General features: G+C 39.3%; 1 protein-coding gene and 1 long non-coding RNA gene across 5 annotated transcripts in view; one reads left to right on the plus strand and one right to left on the minus strand.

Moving 5' to 3' along the window:
- Positions 1-2,996: 2,996 nt before the first annotated feature.
- LOC128634197 (uncharacterized) lies at positions 2,997-6,540 on the plus strand. Of its 2 annotated transcripts, XR_008397484.1 has the most exons (4): positions 2,997-3,088; positions 5,569-5,644; positions 6,011-6,158; positions 6,332-6,540. It is a non-coding gene; the product is annotated as an uncharacterized LOC128634197 (long non-coding RNA). The 2 variants fall into 2 exon arrangements; XR_008397483.1 differs by lacking the exon at positions 2,997-3,088 and having other exon boundaries at positions 5,491-5,644.
- A 1,595-nt stretch (positions 6,541-8,135) lies between these two features.
- Positions 8,136-20,828, minus strand: part of LOC128634180 (piwi-like protein 1) — a 130,972-nt gene continuing 118,279 nt past the window's right edge. The window contains exons 1-9 of one of the 3 annotated variants that reach the window (XM_053684434.1): positions 18,201-18,331; positions 17,982-18,110; positions 15,044-15,160; positions 14,498-14,612; positions 14,241-14,422; positions 13,728-13,800; positions 10,609-10,809; positions 10,315-10,417; positions 8,136-9,645 (exon numbers count right to left, since the gene is read on the minus strand). In XM_053684434.1, coding sequence (XP_053540409.1) covers positions 9,569-9,645; positions 10,315-10,417; positions 10,609-10,809; positions 13,728-13,800; positions 14,241-14,422; positions 14,498-14,612; positions 15,044-15,126 — 834 coding nt within the window. In that variant the 5' untranslated portion in view covers positions 15,127-15,160; positions 17,982-18,110; positions 18,201-18,331 and the 3' untranslated portion in view covers positions 8,136-9,568. Of the gene's footprint in view, positions 9,646-10,314; positions 10,418-10,608; positions 10,810-13,727; positions 13,801-14,240; positions 14,613-15,043; positions 15,161-17,981; positions 18,111-18,200; positions 18,332-20,828 lie in introns of those variants that run through there. The other 2 variants (XM_053684432.1, XM_053684433.1) reach the window with 2 other exon arrangements.

Consider the following 20,828-nt stretch of genomic DNA (forward strand, 5'->3'; position numbering starts at 1 on the left):
CTGAAACCACTCTCTCTGGAGACCAGAAACAAACATCTCCTCTCCCATTGGCAGGAAAGGAGTAAAAGATTCTGTCTCTTTCCCTAACCACAAAAATCAAGACATTGTTTGTAAGCGTGAGCTTGCGTTTGGTTCAGCACTTGCCTGTGGTTGTCATCGTGATGTAGAGTACACAGTTGATTAAGCACATATAGCTGATACAAGTATAGACTAATAAACATGAATACAAAACAATTTTCTCAGTTTGATTAATAATGACAGTGATCACCCTGTCTCTTAATCACACTTGATTACATTGTAATAGAAAATGTAAAAATTTAAAAATAGAAAAATGGAAAAAGCAAAAAATAAAAACTCCATCACATCCTTTCTCAGGGGATGTGTTAACAATGTTTGTCTTCGACCCAGATACTTTGCATATCGCGGGGACCACCCTTGGGGAGAGGTCAAGCTAGTACTTACACCCATGGCTTGGCTCATCAAGCTGCTTCTTCGTCCTCACTTGAGGAACTGGAATCTGTTCCATCCTGTTGCAGCCGATCAGGGTTCCAATCTGGCTCACTGATCGTCTCATTCAGTTTTAGTTCAGTACTGTTTTGGAGACTAGTCAAGGGCTGAAAAGTCAATTATGGAAAAGTTGTCCTGTAAGGAACGTCTGCTTGGGCCTCTTTCTCCTTCAGTAGGTGTATCAGGCTCGTCAGAACCGCTCTCAGCAGCAGGAGCCCTTCTTTCCTCCTGCTCTGTTTGTACGACCCCTGACAGACCTTCTTCTTTGCCATCGCCTGAGACTGCCATTCTCCCTTATCTTCATTTAGACCCTCTCTCATGTCTTGTCTTGTTCTTTCTTCTGCAATGTCAACCACTGGATCGTCCCCTTTGATCAGCTGATCCTCCTTTCTCCTAGGTCTTAATCTAGGTGCTCACTTTGTATGGCCCTTCCCTTCTGGGCTGGAACACCCCTAGGTACACCTGTTCTCCAGGAGTCACAGGACAAGGAACTTCTGTCTCCTCTCTCAGTCCCCAGCTCTGGTCCTGTGAAGAGATAGCTTCATACATAGCAGTTAGTTATTGCATATATGCTCTTAGTCCCATCTGTAATTACTTCAGCGGCAGTTCTTCATAAGGACCTCTCAGGTATGACACAGACATGGGTCGACCTGTAGGCATTTCATGCGGTGTTAGATGCATATTTCTGTTAGTCTGTATGCGATAGGTCATTAGTGCAGGAGGTAGAGCATCTACCGAAAAGAGTTCAGAGTCAGCACAAATTGCGTTAAGCTTAGCCTTAAAGGTACCACTTACCTTTTCCACTATTCCCTGTGACTAAGGGTGATAAACACATCAAAATTTTAATTTAATCACAGTTACTGTAACACTGTTTTTTAAACGAACGCTGAGCCGTTGTCAGAGCTAATCTGAGATGGTATGCCGTCTCTAGGAATTACCTCTCTGGTTAAAAATTGAATCATTGTTCCAGCAGTTTAGTCTGCTGATGGCATTGCCTCCCTCCATCTGCTAAACCTGTCTATCATCAAGTGCTTAAACGGTCCTTCTGGCATTGATATGAGCCCTGTCGATACTGATTTTCCCTTTCTGACATTGTTTTGAGCATAAATTTCACACTCAGATTATTATTCACCATTGCCTATAAGTTTAAAAAAATAATAATAATTATCCATAATTGCCTGTAAGTACAGAGACCAGTCCTCTTGCTGTTTTATCTTTTCCCATAACTTCCCCCTCGCGCACTGGTTAAAACCATGTGCATCTGAAATTCATACATTGAGAAGCGCAGTAGGTACAATCAGAATTCATTTAAACTATTTGCTCGGTATGTTAAAGTGGTGTTCCAGCACTTTTACTAAAACCTCACTGCATTCAAACAGCTCCAAACGGATGACGCTATCCATGGGCACAATCAGAGTCAGTGTATATATTAGCAATTCTACCCGTAACCAGTTCGCACTCTGTAGTGATAGCTTTTAATTCGGCCAATTGGGCAGAGCAGGGTGCTCACAAAATCTTCCAGATGGAACGTCGAAAAAGTTCAAACTTTGGTTCGAGGAAATATGAATTTCGGCTAGGCAATCGTGAGTGTTCTCAGTGACTGGCTCCACAGAATTAATTAGGCAATACAACACTACAGTTGGTGTATTAGACACACTAATAGGTTTAATATTTAAATTTTGAGTGACACATAGAATAACTTCATATCCTGTTCTTTGATGAGCTGTCGTGTTGCATGTGGATCTAATTCAAAATAGAAGTGACCTGGTGTGATGAGTGTAAGATCAATGTGTGAGAGCAACTTTCCCAGTGATCTGCACTAAGAGAGCAGCTCGAGCCATGGCACGCAAACATGCTGGCGATCCTTGTGACACCAAATCCAATGTTTTCGATAAATAAACTAAAGACCTGCAAGCGCCCCCATACTCCTGAGCCGGGACCCCTGCAGCGACGCCCCCTCTCTCAGACGGTTAATACAGGATAGAATAAAGCAGGATAGAATAATGAAAGCGTTCTGAAGTCCTTGTACTAAACCACTACTTATATATATATATATATATATATATATATATATATATATATATATATATATATATATATATATATATATATATATATATATATATATATATATACACACACATACATACACACACACACGAGCTCAGAGCATGACATCAGAGCATGACATCATTCTGTGTACCGATAAGAAGCAGTTTGAGGCAGTTCAAACAGGCTTTGTTTTAGGATCTTAGATGATGTTTAGACGAACATTGAACAGAAGAACATGTTTGTGTCTCTTTAAGCAGATAAACATTCTGATCTCAGTGACATCACATGGCCTTCTGAGTCGTTATCCTCACATGAGAATGAAACAGAACAAGAACAAAACTATTTCAAAGTAAAAATGAATAATTTCCCTCACAGTGTAATGAACAGAATCTGCTGTTTGTTAATAACTGGAATCTGTTCTGAGCGTCCTAGGTTGTTTCGTCCTGATGGCCTGCACTCCAGCAGCCTCGGAGCGGAACTGCTGTCTGACAACATCTCCAAGACGCTACACTCCAAGTGACTGTCTACCGTAAGTACATCTTCTACAATAACAACGTTCATCATAAGCAATGTTCAATTAATAGTCCAACACCTGTAGTACATACTATAGAGACTGTGTCTGTTCCCCGAGCTATACAAATACATAGACAATTTCAGAATGTTTGTTTTAGTAACCTAATTAACCTAAAATTAGATCATACTGAATGCACATCCAGCACCTTTAATCTGCAGCTAGGACTATTAAACATTAGATCTCTTGCGTCTAAGGCTCTTATTGTTAACGACATCATTACTGATCAGGAATGTAATTTAATGTGTTTAACGGAAACTTGGATTAAACCAAACGAGTACCTAGCATTAAATGAAGCCAGTCCTCCTGGATACAGTTATGTACATCAGCCTCGTTCAACTGGTAGAGGAGGAGGTGTTGGACTCATCCATAGTCAAAATCTAGTCGTCACACAAAAACCTAGTCATAAATTTAATTCTTTTGAAATTCTTTATACCAGTATAACTTATGTAGCCACAAAAAATAAGTCAATTCCTCTAATTATTATTTACAGACCCCCAGGGCCATATGCTGAATTTCTTAGTGAATTTACAGACTTTATCTCAAACCTGGTTGTGTCTGTAGATAAAGCATTAATCGTCTGTGATTTTAGTATTCACTTTGATAACCCAGAAGACCCTCTGAGAACCGCGGTTGTGTCCATCTTAGATTCAGTAGGGATTAATCAGAACGTAATCGGACCTACTCATAATGGTGGTCACACTCTTGACCTCATACGTACGGATTAAATATAGAAAATATTGTAACACTTCCACAGTCTGAAGTTGTCTCAGATCATTCTTATCTCATTCATAATACGTATGGATCATATTTCCACCTCGCCACCGCATAAAATGTACTTTCACATCAGCTACTGCACAGAGCTTCACAACGTGGCTAATGATTATTTTACTCAATCATACAGTACGTATGCTAATAACAATGCAGAAAAAGCACACAGGTGATAAATGTCCTCACTCAAATACATTTATAATCCGAGTAATAACCCCGAAGTATAAAGAACTGCAATGGGTATTAACTGCATTACCTTGAACATACATCTTTAAATACCACACAATGCTTAGTATAATGTGTTGTAAATAGAGCTGCAACAACTAATCCATAATAGTTGATGAAAATCGATAATGAAAATCGTTGACTGAGCAACCCTCCTCCCGGAACGGTCATCGACGCCGAAGTCACGTGACCCGAGTGGTGTGTTCAGGCATAGTTCATCCATCTTTTTCTCTTTCTCTGGCGGTCTTTCTGATCGCAGCTTCAGGTTGCGTTCGGTGTGTTTTAAACGCTGATGGCTTGATTTGTCAGGTATGACTTCATCGTGAGTCACAAAGTGCGCTTCAGCAGCGTGGACCCCACTCACTACACACACACACACACACACACACACACACACACACCTGTGTTCATACAAGCCCGCTTTCTACACAACCCCGGATCATGCTGATTGATGATGTAAGGATTGAGGATGTGGTCATTTTCTTTAATCGCACGTCTATGATTAGAGAATCCGCATCGTGTGATCAAAAACGGAGAACGCGTGTTAATTTGTTAACCATTAAAACCAGTGCCATTATTGGTTCTTAATGGTATCCACTAGACACAACATGCCACCAAAGCAACAAATTACCAGCAGACCTACAGGGACATTACAGATTCTATGAGGGTTTCTGTTGTGATTGATTTTTGTTTTGATTTTTTCAGCAGGGAAATTCCTATTTCCATTTTGGGAATAAATCAGAACAAAGTATAACCAAATAATGAGCTAATAAAATTATTTATATGTAATTTGCATTCAGTCTCTCACTCTGGCAACAATGAGAAGCTGTGTTTTTCTTTGTCTTTTACTTTTTTTTAAGTGTACAATATCTGGAGGAAAATACTAAAATAGTTTTATTTAATTTTAATATTTAAATGTATTAATTATTGACATCACTGCCTACTGGATTTCCTTTTTTATTTTAGTAATAAATATATTTTAGTAATAAATCAGCAAACTGTGATTAAATTGATAATGAACTAATTAATGCACAGAAGAAAAAAAACGTTTCAAATTGCACTCGATTGTTCAATCTGGCAACAATGAGAAGCTTTTATTTATATTTACATAAACTTCTGGGGGGAAATACTAGAACATACATGTATTCGATTTAAAGTGGTTAATCATTAATTGCATTGTGGATTCCTTTTTTTGCGCCTTTAACCAACAGTTGAATAATTTAATAATAATAATAATTATAATAATAATAATAATAAAAGTGCAACAGATCTTAAATGAATTTAAAATATTATTTATTTGTTTACTTGTTTGTTCAGTCAATAGTGAACAACAAGGTATCTGGACTAGATGACCTATCTGGCCTTTGATTAGGCCTACTGCGTCTTCTGATGGAGATGTAAAACGAAGTGCGTGAGTTTAAAAGACCCGTGTGTTCCTGTAGTTGTTGGCAGCTCAGCGGGCGAGACGTGCGGCTCTGATCGCTCGGATCAATAGTCTAAGGCTGGAAGTTCAGTAGGGTAAGTCAACACCTGTTTATCAGTGTTTATTTACAGTCACAGTGTTTAACCTCACGCTTCACGTGCAGTCGAGAAGGAGGACAGGGTGAAGGAAATGCGCCATACCGTGGCGTAGGGCACGGCCAACAGGCTGCAGCTCCAGACCCGGCAGTAAGGATGCACAATTCAGCTAATTAAAACTTGTCCTTTTTTTTTTTTTTTTAACTACGTTCAACCACTCTGCTAACGATTCATCGGTGACTCGATCACTTGAGTTTTATTTTACTGTGTTTATATTGTTTGGGGAGAGTGTGTGTTCTGTCCATGGATAACGGTTTAGATGTAAAACAACATGCGTGAGTTTAAAAGATCTGTGTGTTCCTGTAGGTGTTGGCGAGACGTAACCATCTGATCAATAGGATCAATATGTTATTCCAGCAGCTGTGTTCCTGTAGGTGTTGGCAGCTCAGGCGCAGAGACGAGCGACTCTGATTGCAATCATCCGTGATCTAAGGCAGCAACTTCAGCGCATAGGGTAAGCACACACTTGTAGTCAACACCTGTTCAAGTGTTTATTTACAGTCACAGCGTTTAACCTCACAGTTCCTACCTCGCAGGCAGATCATGTCTGAGGTCAAGGCACTCAGATCACAGATGTGTTGTAGTAACATCTGAACTCATTCACTGTCATTCTCTCTCTCTCTACAGGTTCATTACGCACCGGTTTCACTGACTGCATTTAACGTGCAGCCGAGATGGAGGACATGGTGACGGAAGGTGAGCTGCATGATGGCAGGCTGATCGCCGATCAGAAGGTACTACACTGAAATACTCCACCCCGGTCAGAGTAACTCTTCTGCACTGGAGCTTTGAAGATAGAAGTTGTTTTAGTTTGAGATGGCGTCGTAACCCTCAGGTTCGAGTTTAAAGCAGAAGAAGCGTTACAGGAACTTGTAATTAATATCTCACTGTGACCCGAAAGCTGCTTGTTGGATGTTTAATGTAAGATTAGAAAGTTCAGCTGGTTTATCTCCTCTCAGGTGTGTGTAAAAGAGAACCTGGCTGTGTCCTTGCAGCGTGTGATTTCTATTTCATCTGTGTGTTTTCAGAAGGAGGTGGAAGATTGAGGAGCTGATTTTTATTTTGTTTTTTGTTAAAAGGTTTCTTTAAACAACCAACACCTGCCTGACTGTACGAGTTGTTTACATGAACCAGCCGCAGGAACGTCTTGCTATTAGGAATGTGAAAGTGATAATATCTTTTTGTACACAGCGTAATAGAACTGAGGCATCAGGAATCCCAAATGTAGCAATGAATGGGCAAGGTTTTAAATCTACTCTGAGAATAGTGGACATGATGGTAAAGAAACCAGTCCAAAAACCATAGCGATCTGGGCAAAAGAAAAACATATGTCCAAGATGACAGGGAGAGCCATGGCATTTATCACACTTGTCCTCTACTTCTGGATATATTGCAGAAAGTCTCGACTTGGACAAATGGACTCTGTGTAAAACTGAACTGGATGAGTCCAAGACGAGCACAGGAAGTGGTAGACTGTATCCTACCTATAGCACATTCCCAACACTCTTCACTTATCTGTACTCCTAACTCCGTTTCCCACGCATTCTTAATTTTGGTACTCGCCTCACTACCTAACGCCAGAATAAAATCATAAATCCTAGAAATCATTCCTCTCTGATGTGGATTAAACCCACTCAACCCTGTCAAATGCTTTTTCAGCATCTAAAGAAATCCCAATCTCAGCCGAATGCTTTGAATAATTTAAAGAGCGTACGGGTATTGAAAAACAACTGATGTCCCTTTATAAAAGAAGTTTGCTCTTCAGATATAAGGGATAACGTTCTCTAAACGAGATGCCATTACTTTCACCAACACCTTTACATCTGCATTAAGCAGAGACAGCGGTCTATAAGAACCACAGAAGGACGGATCCTTACCCTCCTTAAGAAGGAGAGCTATCGTGGCTTGTGTCAGAGTCAGAGGCAAAGACCCACATTCCAAGGATTCGTTGAACACAGATAAAAGCAGTGGAGCTAATTTTCCAATAGATGCTTTAAACAATTCAACTGGAAACCCGTCCGGGCCAGGAGCTTTGTTACACTGCATAGTTTTAACTGAATTTCACATTTCTTCAAGAGAGAGTGGGGAGTCCAGTTGCATGGCAGTATTCAAATCAATAACAGGGGTACAAAGGTCTTGAAGAACTGCTTTCACTTTAGTATCGTCTGCAGGAAATTCAGATTTATAAGGTGAAGAGTAAAACCATTTAAAAGTAGCATTAATTTCCATGGGCTCTGTAGTGACGATATTATAAGTGTGCGCGTGCTAATCTTAAACAAACCTGTGCGCGTGCTGCAACGGGAAATACCGGTTTAAAGCGTGTTCGCGTTAAAGTCTTGCTGAAGGTGTTAAATATGTCACAGAGCCACACTCACGAGCGTCATAAACCGGTTTAAAAAATTAATAATAATTTCTGTTCCTTTGGTGAAAACTTTCAGAGCGTTTTAAATCTACACCAGCCTTTTGTAAACGTACATAAAGTATATAATCCATATATGTAAAATATTTAAATAAATAAAAAGCAGTGCTCGTGTTATTACAGGAGGTGACATTTTGTAGGAAAACGTGAACAGAGAACTGTAGGGTTGACAAAAGGCCAAAAACGCTTTAACAACAAGTTTCAGCTCCAGTTAAAGGAAAGTGCTGAGTACAAGTCAAATATACTAACTTGTTGATTTGATCATATCACATTCCACAACACTGATTAAACCTGAGGTTCTGATTCTCACAGGGGCCTCTGTTACTGACTGTGTAATACTGTCTCAGTTCTGAGATTCATTTAATGTTCAGTCGAAGTGAATAAGTTTCATATTTAGTGTAAAATATTCGTGTAATCCACCTGTTTCTAAATTACATTATATAGCACATCTATCATGTGCACACTGAAAATTCAAGTCCCAGATGTTTCTAAAACTACACACAACCATATACAGGAAATCACACACACACACACACACACACACCCCTCTACTGCATCCTCCAGGAAACACGTGAAGGAAACCTCACCTTTCCCGGCTTCTAATACATTCATTCATCTGCTTTAAATATACTTTTTCTACACATCCTCAATTCACAACACCTGTTAATTCTTTATTTCCTTTTTCTACATCACTCACTCTCTCTCTACTAAACTAATTATACACAACCTCAGCTCACCCTTAAGATATAACCGTTAAGTAAAATTTTCCTTCAGTCATCAGAACAATACATTAACTCTGACTTGTTTGACTGATAGCATTTCGCTTGCGTTCTTGCGGTTTTGTAAACATTGAGTATACGGATGCTCCGATCGCAGGCTTGATCTCGTATAGCTCGTATCTTTAACCCTGCAATTACATGGTTTTAAGCTAAATTAAGCTATTTAGATCGTCAACACTGTACGAAACATTCCCAATAAAATCTTGGACAAATTCTGTAACAAATTCATGCGCGTTCTCCGTTTTTGATCACACGATGCGGATTCTCTAATGATAGACGTGCGATTAAAGAAAATGACCACATCCTCAATCCTTACATCATCAATCAGCATGATCTGGGGTTGTGTAGAAAGCGGGCTTGTATGAACACGTGTGTGTGTGGCTTTTACCTGCCAGTTGTAATACATGTGGCAGAGTTTGTAAGCGAGTCTCTGCATGTGGTCTGGTTTGAGGACACTGCTGTCGTACACCATGTTGTAGTGAGTGGGGGCCACACTGCCGAAGCGCACTTTGTGACTCACGTGGAAGAAGTTGTACCTGACAAATCAAGCCATCAGCGTTTAAAACACACCGAACGCAACCTGAAGCTGCGATCAGAAAGACGCGTAATCTTCACCCATGGCCTTGATGGACTGCGTGAACTGAGGCACTTTGTAGTCGACTACGCTCAGCAGCACGCCGTCGCCCACACCACGATGCGTGACGGCAAACATTCGTTGTATTTGAAGTAGGCCTTCAGCGCAGCTGAGGAAAAGAAATCAAAACAAAAAGCCATGTCTTAATGCACTTCTTAACTGAAGCGACAATTCTAAAATTGCTCGCTTTTTCTCCAACGTTCCATCAGACTGCAGCGTGAGTATTTCATCCTGAGTGTAAAGTCGGAATTCAAAGAGACTGCAGTGTAACGAGGTCATTTATGAGCATGATGTTCCTCCCAGACTGCATTTCATACCCTGCACACTTTGAAAACCACCTGAGAGAAGGACGGTGCTCTCATGGTTACAGAGCAGTGGCACATAGCATACAGAGCACATAGCATACAGAGCACATAGCATACAGAGCACATAGCATACAGAGCACGGCCCAGACCCTTTATGAGGAGGATGAAGGTGGCGGTAGCAGCGAGGAAAACAACATTCAGAGGATTCAAGTCTAAAAAATTGTGATTCTGTCCTTCAACTGGAAGGAAATGGAAATACAGAGAACAGTGTGTGAGATTAAGAGAACCATTTTTAATCATTTTAAAAGAACGATATTGTACTTTTTCTCTCTCCTAAAGTTACGATGAACCACAAAGGGTAATGCCCTCTCTTCTGAAGACTGGTGGAAAAGTTCAAATCTAAAATATAGTTCATTAAACACAACCCTTCTTAAAGCTGTTTACAGAGTCCACACAAGTCATGCTTTAAGTACCTGGACATGCCCGGGTTGAGGCTGGCCACCAGTGCACCGATGGATCTCTTTCCTGCGGCACTGTCGTGGTATCAGTCGATACCAACATCATCAGGTGCTTCAACTGAAAGAGCAGGAGAAGTCACTAAAACAATGTTTTAATAGAATAACATCAGGGTTAGGAGGTACCACTGTTGATCAGTTACAAGATCAGATATGCTTTTAAGTGATGATTTTGGTTGTAGTTGAAATCCCAATGCCGGATATATTTCAGTTACTTGAAAAACTCCCAGTGCTTGAAGAACAGAACCGTACCGGGATCTCGACGCTCCACGGCTCTCCTTCCATCTTGCAGTTCATCTGCAAGGAGATCTTTGTGGCTATGGTCATGAGGGTCTGAGGTCTGCTGAGGGTGCGAGCCACCACACACTGGCTTGGAGTGGGACAGTCCACACACAGGTACTTCTTCACACAATCGTATTTATCCTTACGGTTGGCTGACAGGATCACAACCACCTTACACACATGATTTAAAGTGAGTGCTTCAGAACAAGAAGTAATGGTAATCTGTAGACTGAGGCTGTTAATCTGAAATTCTCTTATGCCGTATGCTTAGACCCATAAAAGGATATACTGTGACAAAAATCACATAGAAGCAGTTGCACTGCACTGCGTGTGTCACATCACAAAAGGTGAAACGACTTTAACAAAGAAAATCAAACAGCAATATCCTTAAACATTCAATTTAAAAATTAATTAAATAAATAAAAACAGTTTCATTTGACTTATCTACTAGAAGTGTCATGATCCGATATTGTTTTCTTTAAGATCTACAACGCTCATTATTTTAACTGAAGCACTCGTTTACCATTAAACTTTCATACAGAAACCCATACATAAAGTATGAATACAACGAATTCAATCCTAGCGAAAGAACAGTCACGTCTCTTTTACATGCATCAGTTATATTTGATTTCTGTTATCTCTGATAGCTGATCCACCGTGTTTTTGCTGCTATCAGGTCCTGGATCAGTGCCATCTAGGGATGCACGATTATGGCCAAAATGATAATCCCGATTATTTAGATTAATACTGAGATCTCGATTATCACGATTATTCATTGATTTTATTGATATCATATTTTTTATTGCACTTTCACATTTATTAAGTTCTCTCATGCCACAATATAACACACAAGTAGGCATGAGAAAACTTGAGCTGGTCAATTATGACAGAATTTAGGAACATCGTGTGAGCCATGACACATTAATTTACCTTCTGATAAACTAAATCTAATATTTTCAGTTCATTTTACAGACTGTATGCACAAAACAACCGTTAACCTGTTTGGAGTGTGCTCCTCTTAAAGATATTTAAAGCTGCACTATTAGACATTTCCACTGTCATGGTTCTGGGCTGGAGTCAGTTCTCGAACTGCTCTGTGTGTATTGTGTAGATATCTGAATAATCTCATATAGGATGTGATTGGGTGAGTTCATTTACCCGTCAGATGCAGAGCGCTTTAGTTTAATGGTGTTCCTTAGGGACGCTCCGATCAGGATTTTTATAGACGAAACCGGTCCAGATACCAATCTTTTTTTATTTAAACTTTAATCATACAGTCTATCATAAACAGTTAAATGTAATCTCTCTGCTCGTGGTCACTGTTAACTGAATTAAAATAATAGCAATGAGATACTGTTGGTTAATTGATAAATAAACAAACATAAAATATTTATTTTTAGATATCTTAAAAACAATAAAGAGTCCTAATTAAAAGTAGACTAACACAAAACTGATCCATATTAGGAAAAAGGCTAATAGCTTTCAATGAAATAACGAACTAAGTTTAATGTCAAATTGATATTAAATGCAACCCATAGTAATTAAACATTATTTCATTTCTCATTTCATTTATATTTAATGAAGTTATTATAATAATATATATATATATATCCATCCATCCAACCTGGAGCTTATCCCAGGGAACATCGGGTACAAGGAGGGGTACACCCTGGACAGTCCATCACAGGGCACAATCACACTCCCACTCATACACTACGGACACTTTAGACACGCCAATCAGCCTACCATGCATGTGTTTGGACTGGGGGAGTTAACCGGAGTACCCGGAGGAAACCCTCGCAGCACGAGGAGAACATGTAAACTCCACACACACAGGGCCACAGGAATCGAGCCCGACCCTGGTGGTGTGAGGCGAACGTGCTAAACACTATATATTATTTTTATATTATGCCCAATATATTATTTTTTATATATATATATATATATATATATATATATATATATATATATATATATATATATATATATATAGATCAGTTCCCCAGTACAGTGTCCATGTCTGCTGATAATGTTTTGGGGGGATTAAATCAAAACATGGAAACTGGAGTTGACTTTTCTAGCGATATCTGGCAACCGTGAGTTTAAATGAAGTGAATTAGAGTTAGTGAAGGAGAGCGGCAGTGCACTGTATGTTTACAGACGGAACAGTTGCTACTCTTGATTGTGATTGGTGAGGAATTTTTTAATAAAGAAGTTTGAATTAAACCCACCTTATAGTGTGTTAATGTCATGATTTCTCCTCACGCAAAGCGCTGGAGCTCGAAGCGAACCTGGCAGCTCGAGGGATAAAATGCTAATGCCGTTTCTGGGTTTTGGCACTACAAAATGACCTCATCTCTGCGCTGCCCTATGGTGATTGGCTATAAGTGTAGGAAGTGCTTGATTTGATCTGCAGCTGAGTTTTCTATTAGCGGAGGACGAACTTTAAACATTAATATCGCAGTCGATCATGTTCATTTAATCGTGGGCCGTCAAAATCGTAATCGCGATCGATATTCGATTAATTGTGCAGCACTAGTGCCATCTATATTATTTACCCAAAGTAATGTGGGTTTTTTCTTCTCGCGCCACTTTATTTTATTTATTTTTAAATCAAAGTCCTTTCTCTACAGACTGTTCTGTGTGAAAAGCCCAGGAGATCAGCAATTTCTGAAATACTCAAACCTGCCCATCTAATACAAACAACCTTGCCACAGTAAAGGTCACAGAGATCACAATTTTCACCCATTGTGATGCTTGACATGAACGGTAACTTTTTATGCATTGACGTGAACGTTAACTCAAGTTCTTTTTATGCATCGTGCCGCTGCCCCATGAATGTGAGGGTGTTTCTAATAAAATGGACAGCGAGTGCATTAATTATTCAGTCAAATAATGAATATAACGGTCGTTACATTACTAGTCACATGTACGGTTTTTCTAAGCAATACAATACATTTTCTATACCTTAACCCCTAAAAAGTACGGCTGCTAACCTGGACATTTTCAGCATAGTAAAATACTTTAATATTTGAATCCTAAACAAACTACATGGTCACACTTGATTCTACCCAGTGTGTGAGACCCACCATCTGAACCTGTTGCCCCACTCTCTGCTGCAGAGCTCTGAGCAGAGCCTCCTGTCGATCATCGTACTCCATCCTGCACACAGAAAAAAAATGAAGTGGGGGGGGATAAAAAGTGTTAATGTTGCAATTAAGACATGATCCTTGCTCAACATGGCTCTGGTTCAAATAAAACACTACGCACAGTAACCACTGCCTTCCGCTATGAATGAAAGAAAAGCTGTCGAGAAGCTCTTCATTTTAGAGCGTGCAGTTCGAGAAACACGTTTATTTGCCGAGACCATTGAAACGTTTGTGCCTAACTGATGGACTGCAGCTGAATACGGACAATATGAGAGCAAAGTTCTGCACTACCTAATTGACGAGGACCGCTTTAATAATTTGAAATTAACAGTGCTACACACTAGCGTCCCTTTCATGAAGCTCACGAGGAGTGAATTTTAAAAGGAGCCCAGGACGCAGTAATGGCACAGGCTACAATTTCTTTCTAAACACTGGTCAAGTGTGTTGGCTCACATTCCCGGCCTCTGAAGGTGGATGCCCACGGGCACTTTGTTGAGGGTCTGCAGCAGTGAGTGAGCGACTTCAGCGTTACGGCGCGTATGGGACAGCAGCCAGGTCTCCAGAGGCATGCTGGTCATCAAAGGAAGCCCTCGCATCTCTTTAGACCAATCCGCGTCACATGGGTTGTACTCGTACTGCGCACACACACTACACTCAGCAAGAGTGCGACACGTGTCGTGTGCAGTTGTGTTCTCTGTGGTCCCCCTTACTGCTCTCGCTCCCTGTAGGATCCTCTCAGCAGGAAGAACTCTTCCAGTCAGATTCAGCAGCTTGTTCTCAAAGCTTAGATCCCATGTGCTGAGTGTAGTCTGAACACTGGCATTCCTGGAAGAGATTCACTGAAAAATTCAGCAGCGTAAATTGGTATAACGTTCATTTCAAACATTTAATCGTACACCTTCAGATCAAAAGGCTTTTAAGATCATGAAAAACATTCTAGTCGGGTGTCCACAAACTTTTGATCGGTAGTGTATATCTATCATTAAACTTAAGAATGATATAATCAGAAAAACCATCACGCTATATGTTCAGCCTCGTGTTGCCCGGGATAGTCTCTGTAAAGTAAATACACATCCCTTATATGCATGCTACAAATGTTTCTTTTATAAAATTTGTCTCTGGCATGCACATAAATTTCTAAATGTAAAGAATGTATAAGTTTCTGTAAAGCTGCTCTGTGACATCGTACACTGTTAAACACGCTATTCAGACAAAAGCAGAATTGAATTAATAATGCAGTCGCTTTTATCCAGTACCTGCTCATGTTGTTGATGAATCTGTTGAGGCGGTTCTCCCACTGTTCTGGGGTCAGTCTGGTGTGAGTGGAAAGGTCCTTCATGATGTTAAAGTCGTGCGCATCTTATCCGTCAGACCTGAGCAAGTTACAACAATTAGTGCGATAAGAAGCAGACAATGATTAAGCGCTGTGTTTCTCCCGCTCTGTGAGGGAGACCTGTGAGGTAGCAGAACTCCGGGATGAGTAAGACAGATCCTGGTGGAGGAGCTCCTGCAGGACCCAACCTCCTAACGTGACTGACCAGCAGAACCTGGTTCCTATCAGTGATCTGCAGATCGTATTCCTAAAAAATATATATTATATCCCACAAAGAAATTAAGACGGGAACAAAGTCAGCAGTGAAATGAGGCTCCTTTAATACTGACTACGTTTACATGGACAGCAGTAATCTAATTATTGACCTTAATCTGAGTAAGATAATGTGATTAAGGTGTTTACATGAGTCGCTTTTAGAATATTCCTGTCATGTTCCCGTTTTACATGTTTTAGAACATAATTAGATTAACAGCCCGCGTCATTACATCACCGCGCCACGCCGTCCCTCCAGAATTTCACGTATCAACATACAGTTCGTCTTCGTTATGGTACCGTATACAGTTTTGAGTGTTTTTATTTATTTTATTTTTTTTACGAACGCTTTAAGTGCAGTTAATTATTTGTCATGCTGTACGTGCTAATAGACAACTGCTTGAAGCGGTGGGTGTCTCCCAAATCGCGTAGTTACCTTCTATATAGTAGCTGAGATACATGTATTTTTCCCCCCTACAGGCCTGTAGTAGGAAAGTATGCGATTTGGGACACAGCCGAGCTCTCTTGTTTGCCGTAAAACTGCCGTGTGTGATCGTGTCCTGTCGCAAAATGCGGTGAAAACTCTCACACAACGTTCATAGTGTGATTAAGATGTTTACATGTCTGTAATACACGTCCATAATGCGACTAAAACAGGAGTACTCCACCTGTTTTAACCCTCTTACCCCTAAGTTCCCACAGTATTATGTCCCATAACCCTATATTCCCCAGAGAAACAGCACGCCAACCCTGAGTTCCTGGGCCAAAATCAACATTTTAATTTGAACATTTTTAGGCCTTGAAACAACTTATAATAATGTATTTGTGTAATATTACTTTGAAAATGAAGCAGTTCAGTGTTTTTACTAAACTTAGAGCACAATTCTTAACTAGAGAAATTACGAAAAAATGCTCGCTAAAATCCTTCTACTCGTTTAGAAGTACCACACGAGCATCAGCGTGGTCAATGCCTTTATAAATAATAAATAAATAAATGCATTTTAGCGCCAAAAGTCAAGTTTCTGGTGATAATCAGACCAGCAGGTAGTGTTTTCACGAATGCACAGAAATGGTCCCGTTATGACTCAAGACCCCTGCAGTGTCAGTTGCACTGGTTGATGCTGAAGATGAAGACGGATCAGGGTCTGAATCAGGAGAGATTGCGTCTCTATCAGTTTCGGCTTCTAGAATCCTCGCTCTCACCTGTGTAACTGTGTGTTTTTTCTTTTTTTCACTGTTTTAGACGTACCTGTGTTCACTGTAGGTGTAACTTTAGCTGGAACACGATTAGCTTTTCGCTTTGACATTTTTAGTTCACTTCTACTAGTACACCAATATTCACGCTTGGATCAGCTTCATCGTAATGCCGGCGTAATAACGTAATCACATCGTGACGTCATCAACCTTCCGGGTCAAAAAATAATAATTAAATAAGTAAGGAATCATAGCAGAGTAATGCCTGTACACCGGCCTTACGGGGATAACGTTTACACTGTAAATCCTCTATATCGGCCTTACGGGGATTTGGCATAGACGACCAAGCCGGTCTATGGTCCTTACGGGAATAGATCAAAGACAGGCAAGCCGGTTTTTCAGCCATACGGGGTAAGAGGGTTAATTAGATTATTGCTTACTTCGATTATGACCTTAATTAGATTAAGGTAAGTAAAAATTGCTGTTTACATGGTAGTTTCTTAATTAGAGTATGGTCTTAATCGGATTAAGAGTGGATTATTGTTGTCCACATAAACTCAGCTACTGTTTAAAAAGCATCTCAGGGAAATTCCTCAAGATATCAAGTGAGAAATGCCAAGAATACATTTCTGGAAAAAGGGCATCTACTTTGAAGATCCTAAAAATTAAAAATTTATATCCTAAATTATTTTTGATCTATTTTGGATTTATTTTTTTCGGGGGGTGAATAAAGAATGAATGTGTCTAAATGTTTGACGGTAATGCATGTTTCCAATGCAAGTGCTATAGTATAGGTGTGCTGGGTTATATCTTATATAGGTCTATTAGGTTATGCACATGTCTATATGCAGTGGTTGTAAGTTAGTATACAAGAACTGTGGCTGAATATCCAGTATATAGTTATTTATCTCTTTATTTTCCTTTATTTACGTAGTATTGTTTTGGTATAATTTTTTTTCCCCATTTTATTTGATTTTTTCTGCCCACACTCCAGTCCAGTAGGTGGCGGTAATGCACCTTTAGCGTTAAAACAAAAAAGAGAACTATAGCGCCTTAACCCACACTGCGCATGCGCGAAGCCGGATGACTCCGCCATTAACCTAGCAAAAGAACTCTAATTAGCCAGTGAAGCTAAATGTCGTTCAGCCACGTCCACTTATAAAAGTAAATCATGCAGTATTCTCAGACTGGGCAGTTATTGACAGAGTGAATTCATCGTTTTAAATAGAATCAAAAATAACATCGACCTATTTGCTAATCTCATTTCGATTAGCTTGCTCATTAATTACACTGCGCATGCGTGGACTGGACTGCCTCCTCAAAAGCTAGCACCGCTAGTATATTTGTATAACATTAACATTAATATTGAACCAGAGGACTGAATAAAAAAAATGTTATAAAATGTTATTTCTCACTTCTCTTGTTCTTCTTCTCTGTGCGGGTGTGAGTTATCTTTGGTCGGTTCCTCGGTGATTCGGTCATTAGTGAACCGAGCTCCGACAGTGAACCACTGCGCCGTCACCGCCTGCTTCATACTGATACACCTGAAACACAGGTGTCAACACCGTTAACTACACACATACACACGATACAGAACAGAACGGGTTCGGTTACACAGAACCGAATAAACTCACTTTAGTTTGGGTCCAAACGGGCCAGAACTAACACGAACACCGCTTTCTGCTCCTCACTTCGTCTTCTCGCGCTCGCGGTGACGTCACCAACGTAACGGACGTTGACGTAAATTTGAATCTGTGAGGAGAAAATAAAATAAAATAAACCCAAATATTATTTCATAAAAAGGTTCATTATTCCCTTCTTCTTAAACACGATACAGGATAAGATATACAAATACATAAAAAAGTGCTCCTTTCTAATTAAATTTTAATTAAAAATATACTTTCTTACTCTTGTTCAATTTAATTTTTTTAATTAATCGATGATTGTAGACATGTTGAGGTTTCACGTTCTTTGTGCGTTATTATCATAAATATACACTTTGTATAAACTTTTGAGTTTGGACACAAAATGTAAACATTCCTCATGAATCCAGAACATTCATTTGTTCATTATTTAGAAAGTAATAATTAAACAGCTGAATAAAATGATCATATTAATCACTTGCAACATTTAGGATATGAATTTCTTGTATTAAGTGAGGTTTTTAATTATACACAGATATATTTTATTTGTAGTTTTCATATTTGACTCAGTACATTACACTAAATTTATTTAATCAACTATTTATCAAGTTTAAAAAAAATATTTAACTGAATGATTGTTCAAGATCAATAAAAATCTTCAAATAATCTATCAACACCATCAATACATCTAATCAGTAAATTAAAAATGTACATTTATTCAGTTGATCTATTGACTGGTTTATTGAAAGGTTTACAGCTTCGGCAGGTAAAGAAGCCATGGCTTTAATCTGATCTTCTGATTTCTAATGATAATTAAATGACAAAATACAGAATTAAAGAATATCTTTATTTAAATTCAAAATCATGAATAAAATCATTTAAAAATATGGACTACATGTAATTTCTACAAGTGTTCATACAGACAGAAAGACCAGAGATGAAACAGATTTAACAGATACAGGACAATTAGGACAAGCAAAGTGAGAACTAGAATGATCATTTATTTATTTTTATTTTTTTTTAAATTACAACTGTGTTCAAGATCACAGCAAAAAGACAGTAGAGGAAACAAAGGAACAAAAATATTTCACATTTCCTGTTTAAATTCAACAGTAAAATCACATGAACTGAAGACATCGTGACTTTTTGAAACCGGTCGTTGCATTTTTGAGTCAAATGGAGCAGGTAGTGATGAAGAAGCTGCCTCGAAATATCATTTCTGTTCCTCGAAGGGTAAAAAAAATAAATTTTAAAAAACCACCTTAAGTCCTAAATGTATGAAAAATAAACATTATGTACATTTTATGTCTAATTACAGTGAACCTGACGGAGAGTGAAGCTCACAGAGGCGAAGTGTTCACGCTACAGCAAATTTCACCGGTTGACGCTAAACTCGCTCACTTAGGAGGTGCGTTTCTCTGTCCCGGGATATTCCTAGCACTGTGTGAAAGCTCCCCGAGATGTCCAGCATGGAGACGTGTGTGTATGTTGATGTGTACACAGTACCAATGGTCAGGATGTACTCATGTCAGAGTTTCTCGTTCTCCTGAAAAAAACACATGCGTGCACACACACAGAGTAGAATTGTAAAGCAAAACATTGGAATATATATCTTAATCACATCTCATAGTCCTTTTATAGAGTCTGAATCAGTTTGACTGATTCATTTCGAGTTTATTCAGAGTCAAATCACTTTCTAGTGAGAATCAAATACTCATCTCAGTCTAGTTCATTTGGAAGTGTGCGACTCTCACTAGAAAATTATTTGACTCCGAATCGTCTCTAGACGAATCAAACAATCAAACCGATTCAGACTGGACAAATGGACTAATAGAAGAGAAAGAGCAACAGGAAAGAGGACAGCCTTCCTGCTGAAAGCAAACCGGATCAGAACCTTACATTAGATTGTTTTCTATATTTTTATTTTAAATCAGTTGTGTTTTTCTTCTTTCTGCACTCGACTGAGGAAACACAGCAATGATAAATAAATAAATTTATCTGTCCAGCTTCCTCCTCTTCGTCCCCCAGAATGACGTGTGGGTGACGGATTGATGGATTTAAACAAAGATGTCCGGGCAAATTGTGACCTCCTCGAATTAAAAGTGAGCATCCAAGGAAATTTACTGTGTTAACTGCACTACATTCTGCAGTCACACAGGACCAGAAAAAAAAAAATGTACATCTACTGTACATGTTAACACACAAAACAAGCTTTTGAGTATTAGTTACCCTGTCTTACTGTACAAAGCACCTGCAAATAATAAAGCAAGTAATTAAAAGTTCATCTATCATTTCACTTCCACTAATCAGTCTTTTGACCAGTCTAAAAATAAAAAGACTAAAAAGAAACAGACTTAGCAAGAAGAACTGAAGATATGTGGATGATGAAGTCTCAGTTCCACCGCAGCTTCAACAGCCCTGGATCTTCTCCTTTAAAGCTTGGAGAAGGGCACGTCTTTCGGACTCTTCTTTTCCAGGGCTGCCTGCGCTGACTTCATAAGATCCTGTGTCTGCAACATGTTCATGTTCCAAGTAGCCTGGAGACGCAGAGGAGATATCTCAGATTTCGACCGCTCTACTTTGTGTTTGTGGCCATACTGTGTGTGCATGGGTCTACCT

This window comes from Ictalurus punctatus, chromosome 12, assembly GCF_001660625.3.
Source record: "Ictalurus punctatus breed USDA103 chromosome 12, Coco_2.0, whole genome shotgun sequence".
NCBI classification, from domain to species: domain Eukaryota; kingdom Metazoa; phylum Chordata; class Actinopteri; order Siluriformes; family Ictaluridae; genus Ictalurus; species Ictalurus punctatus.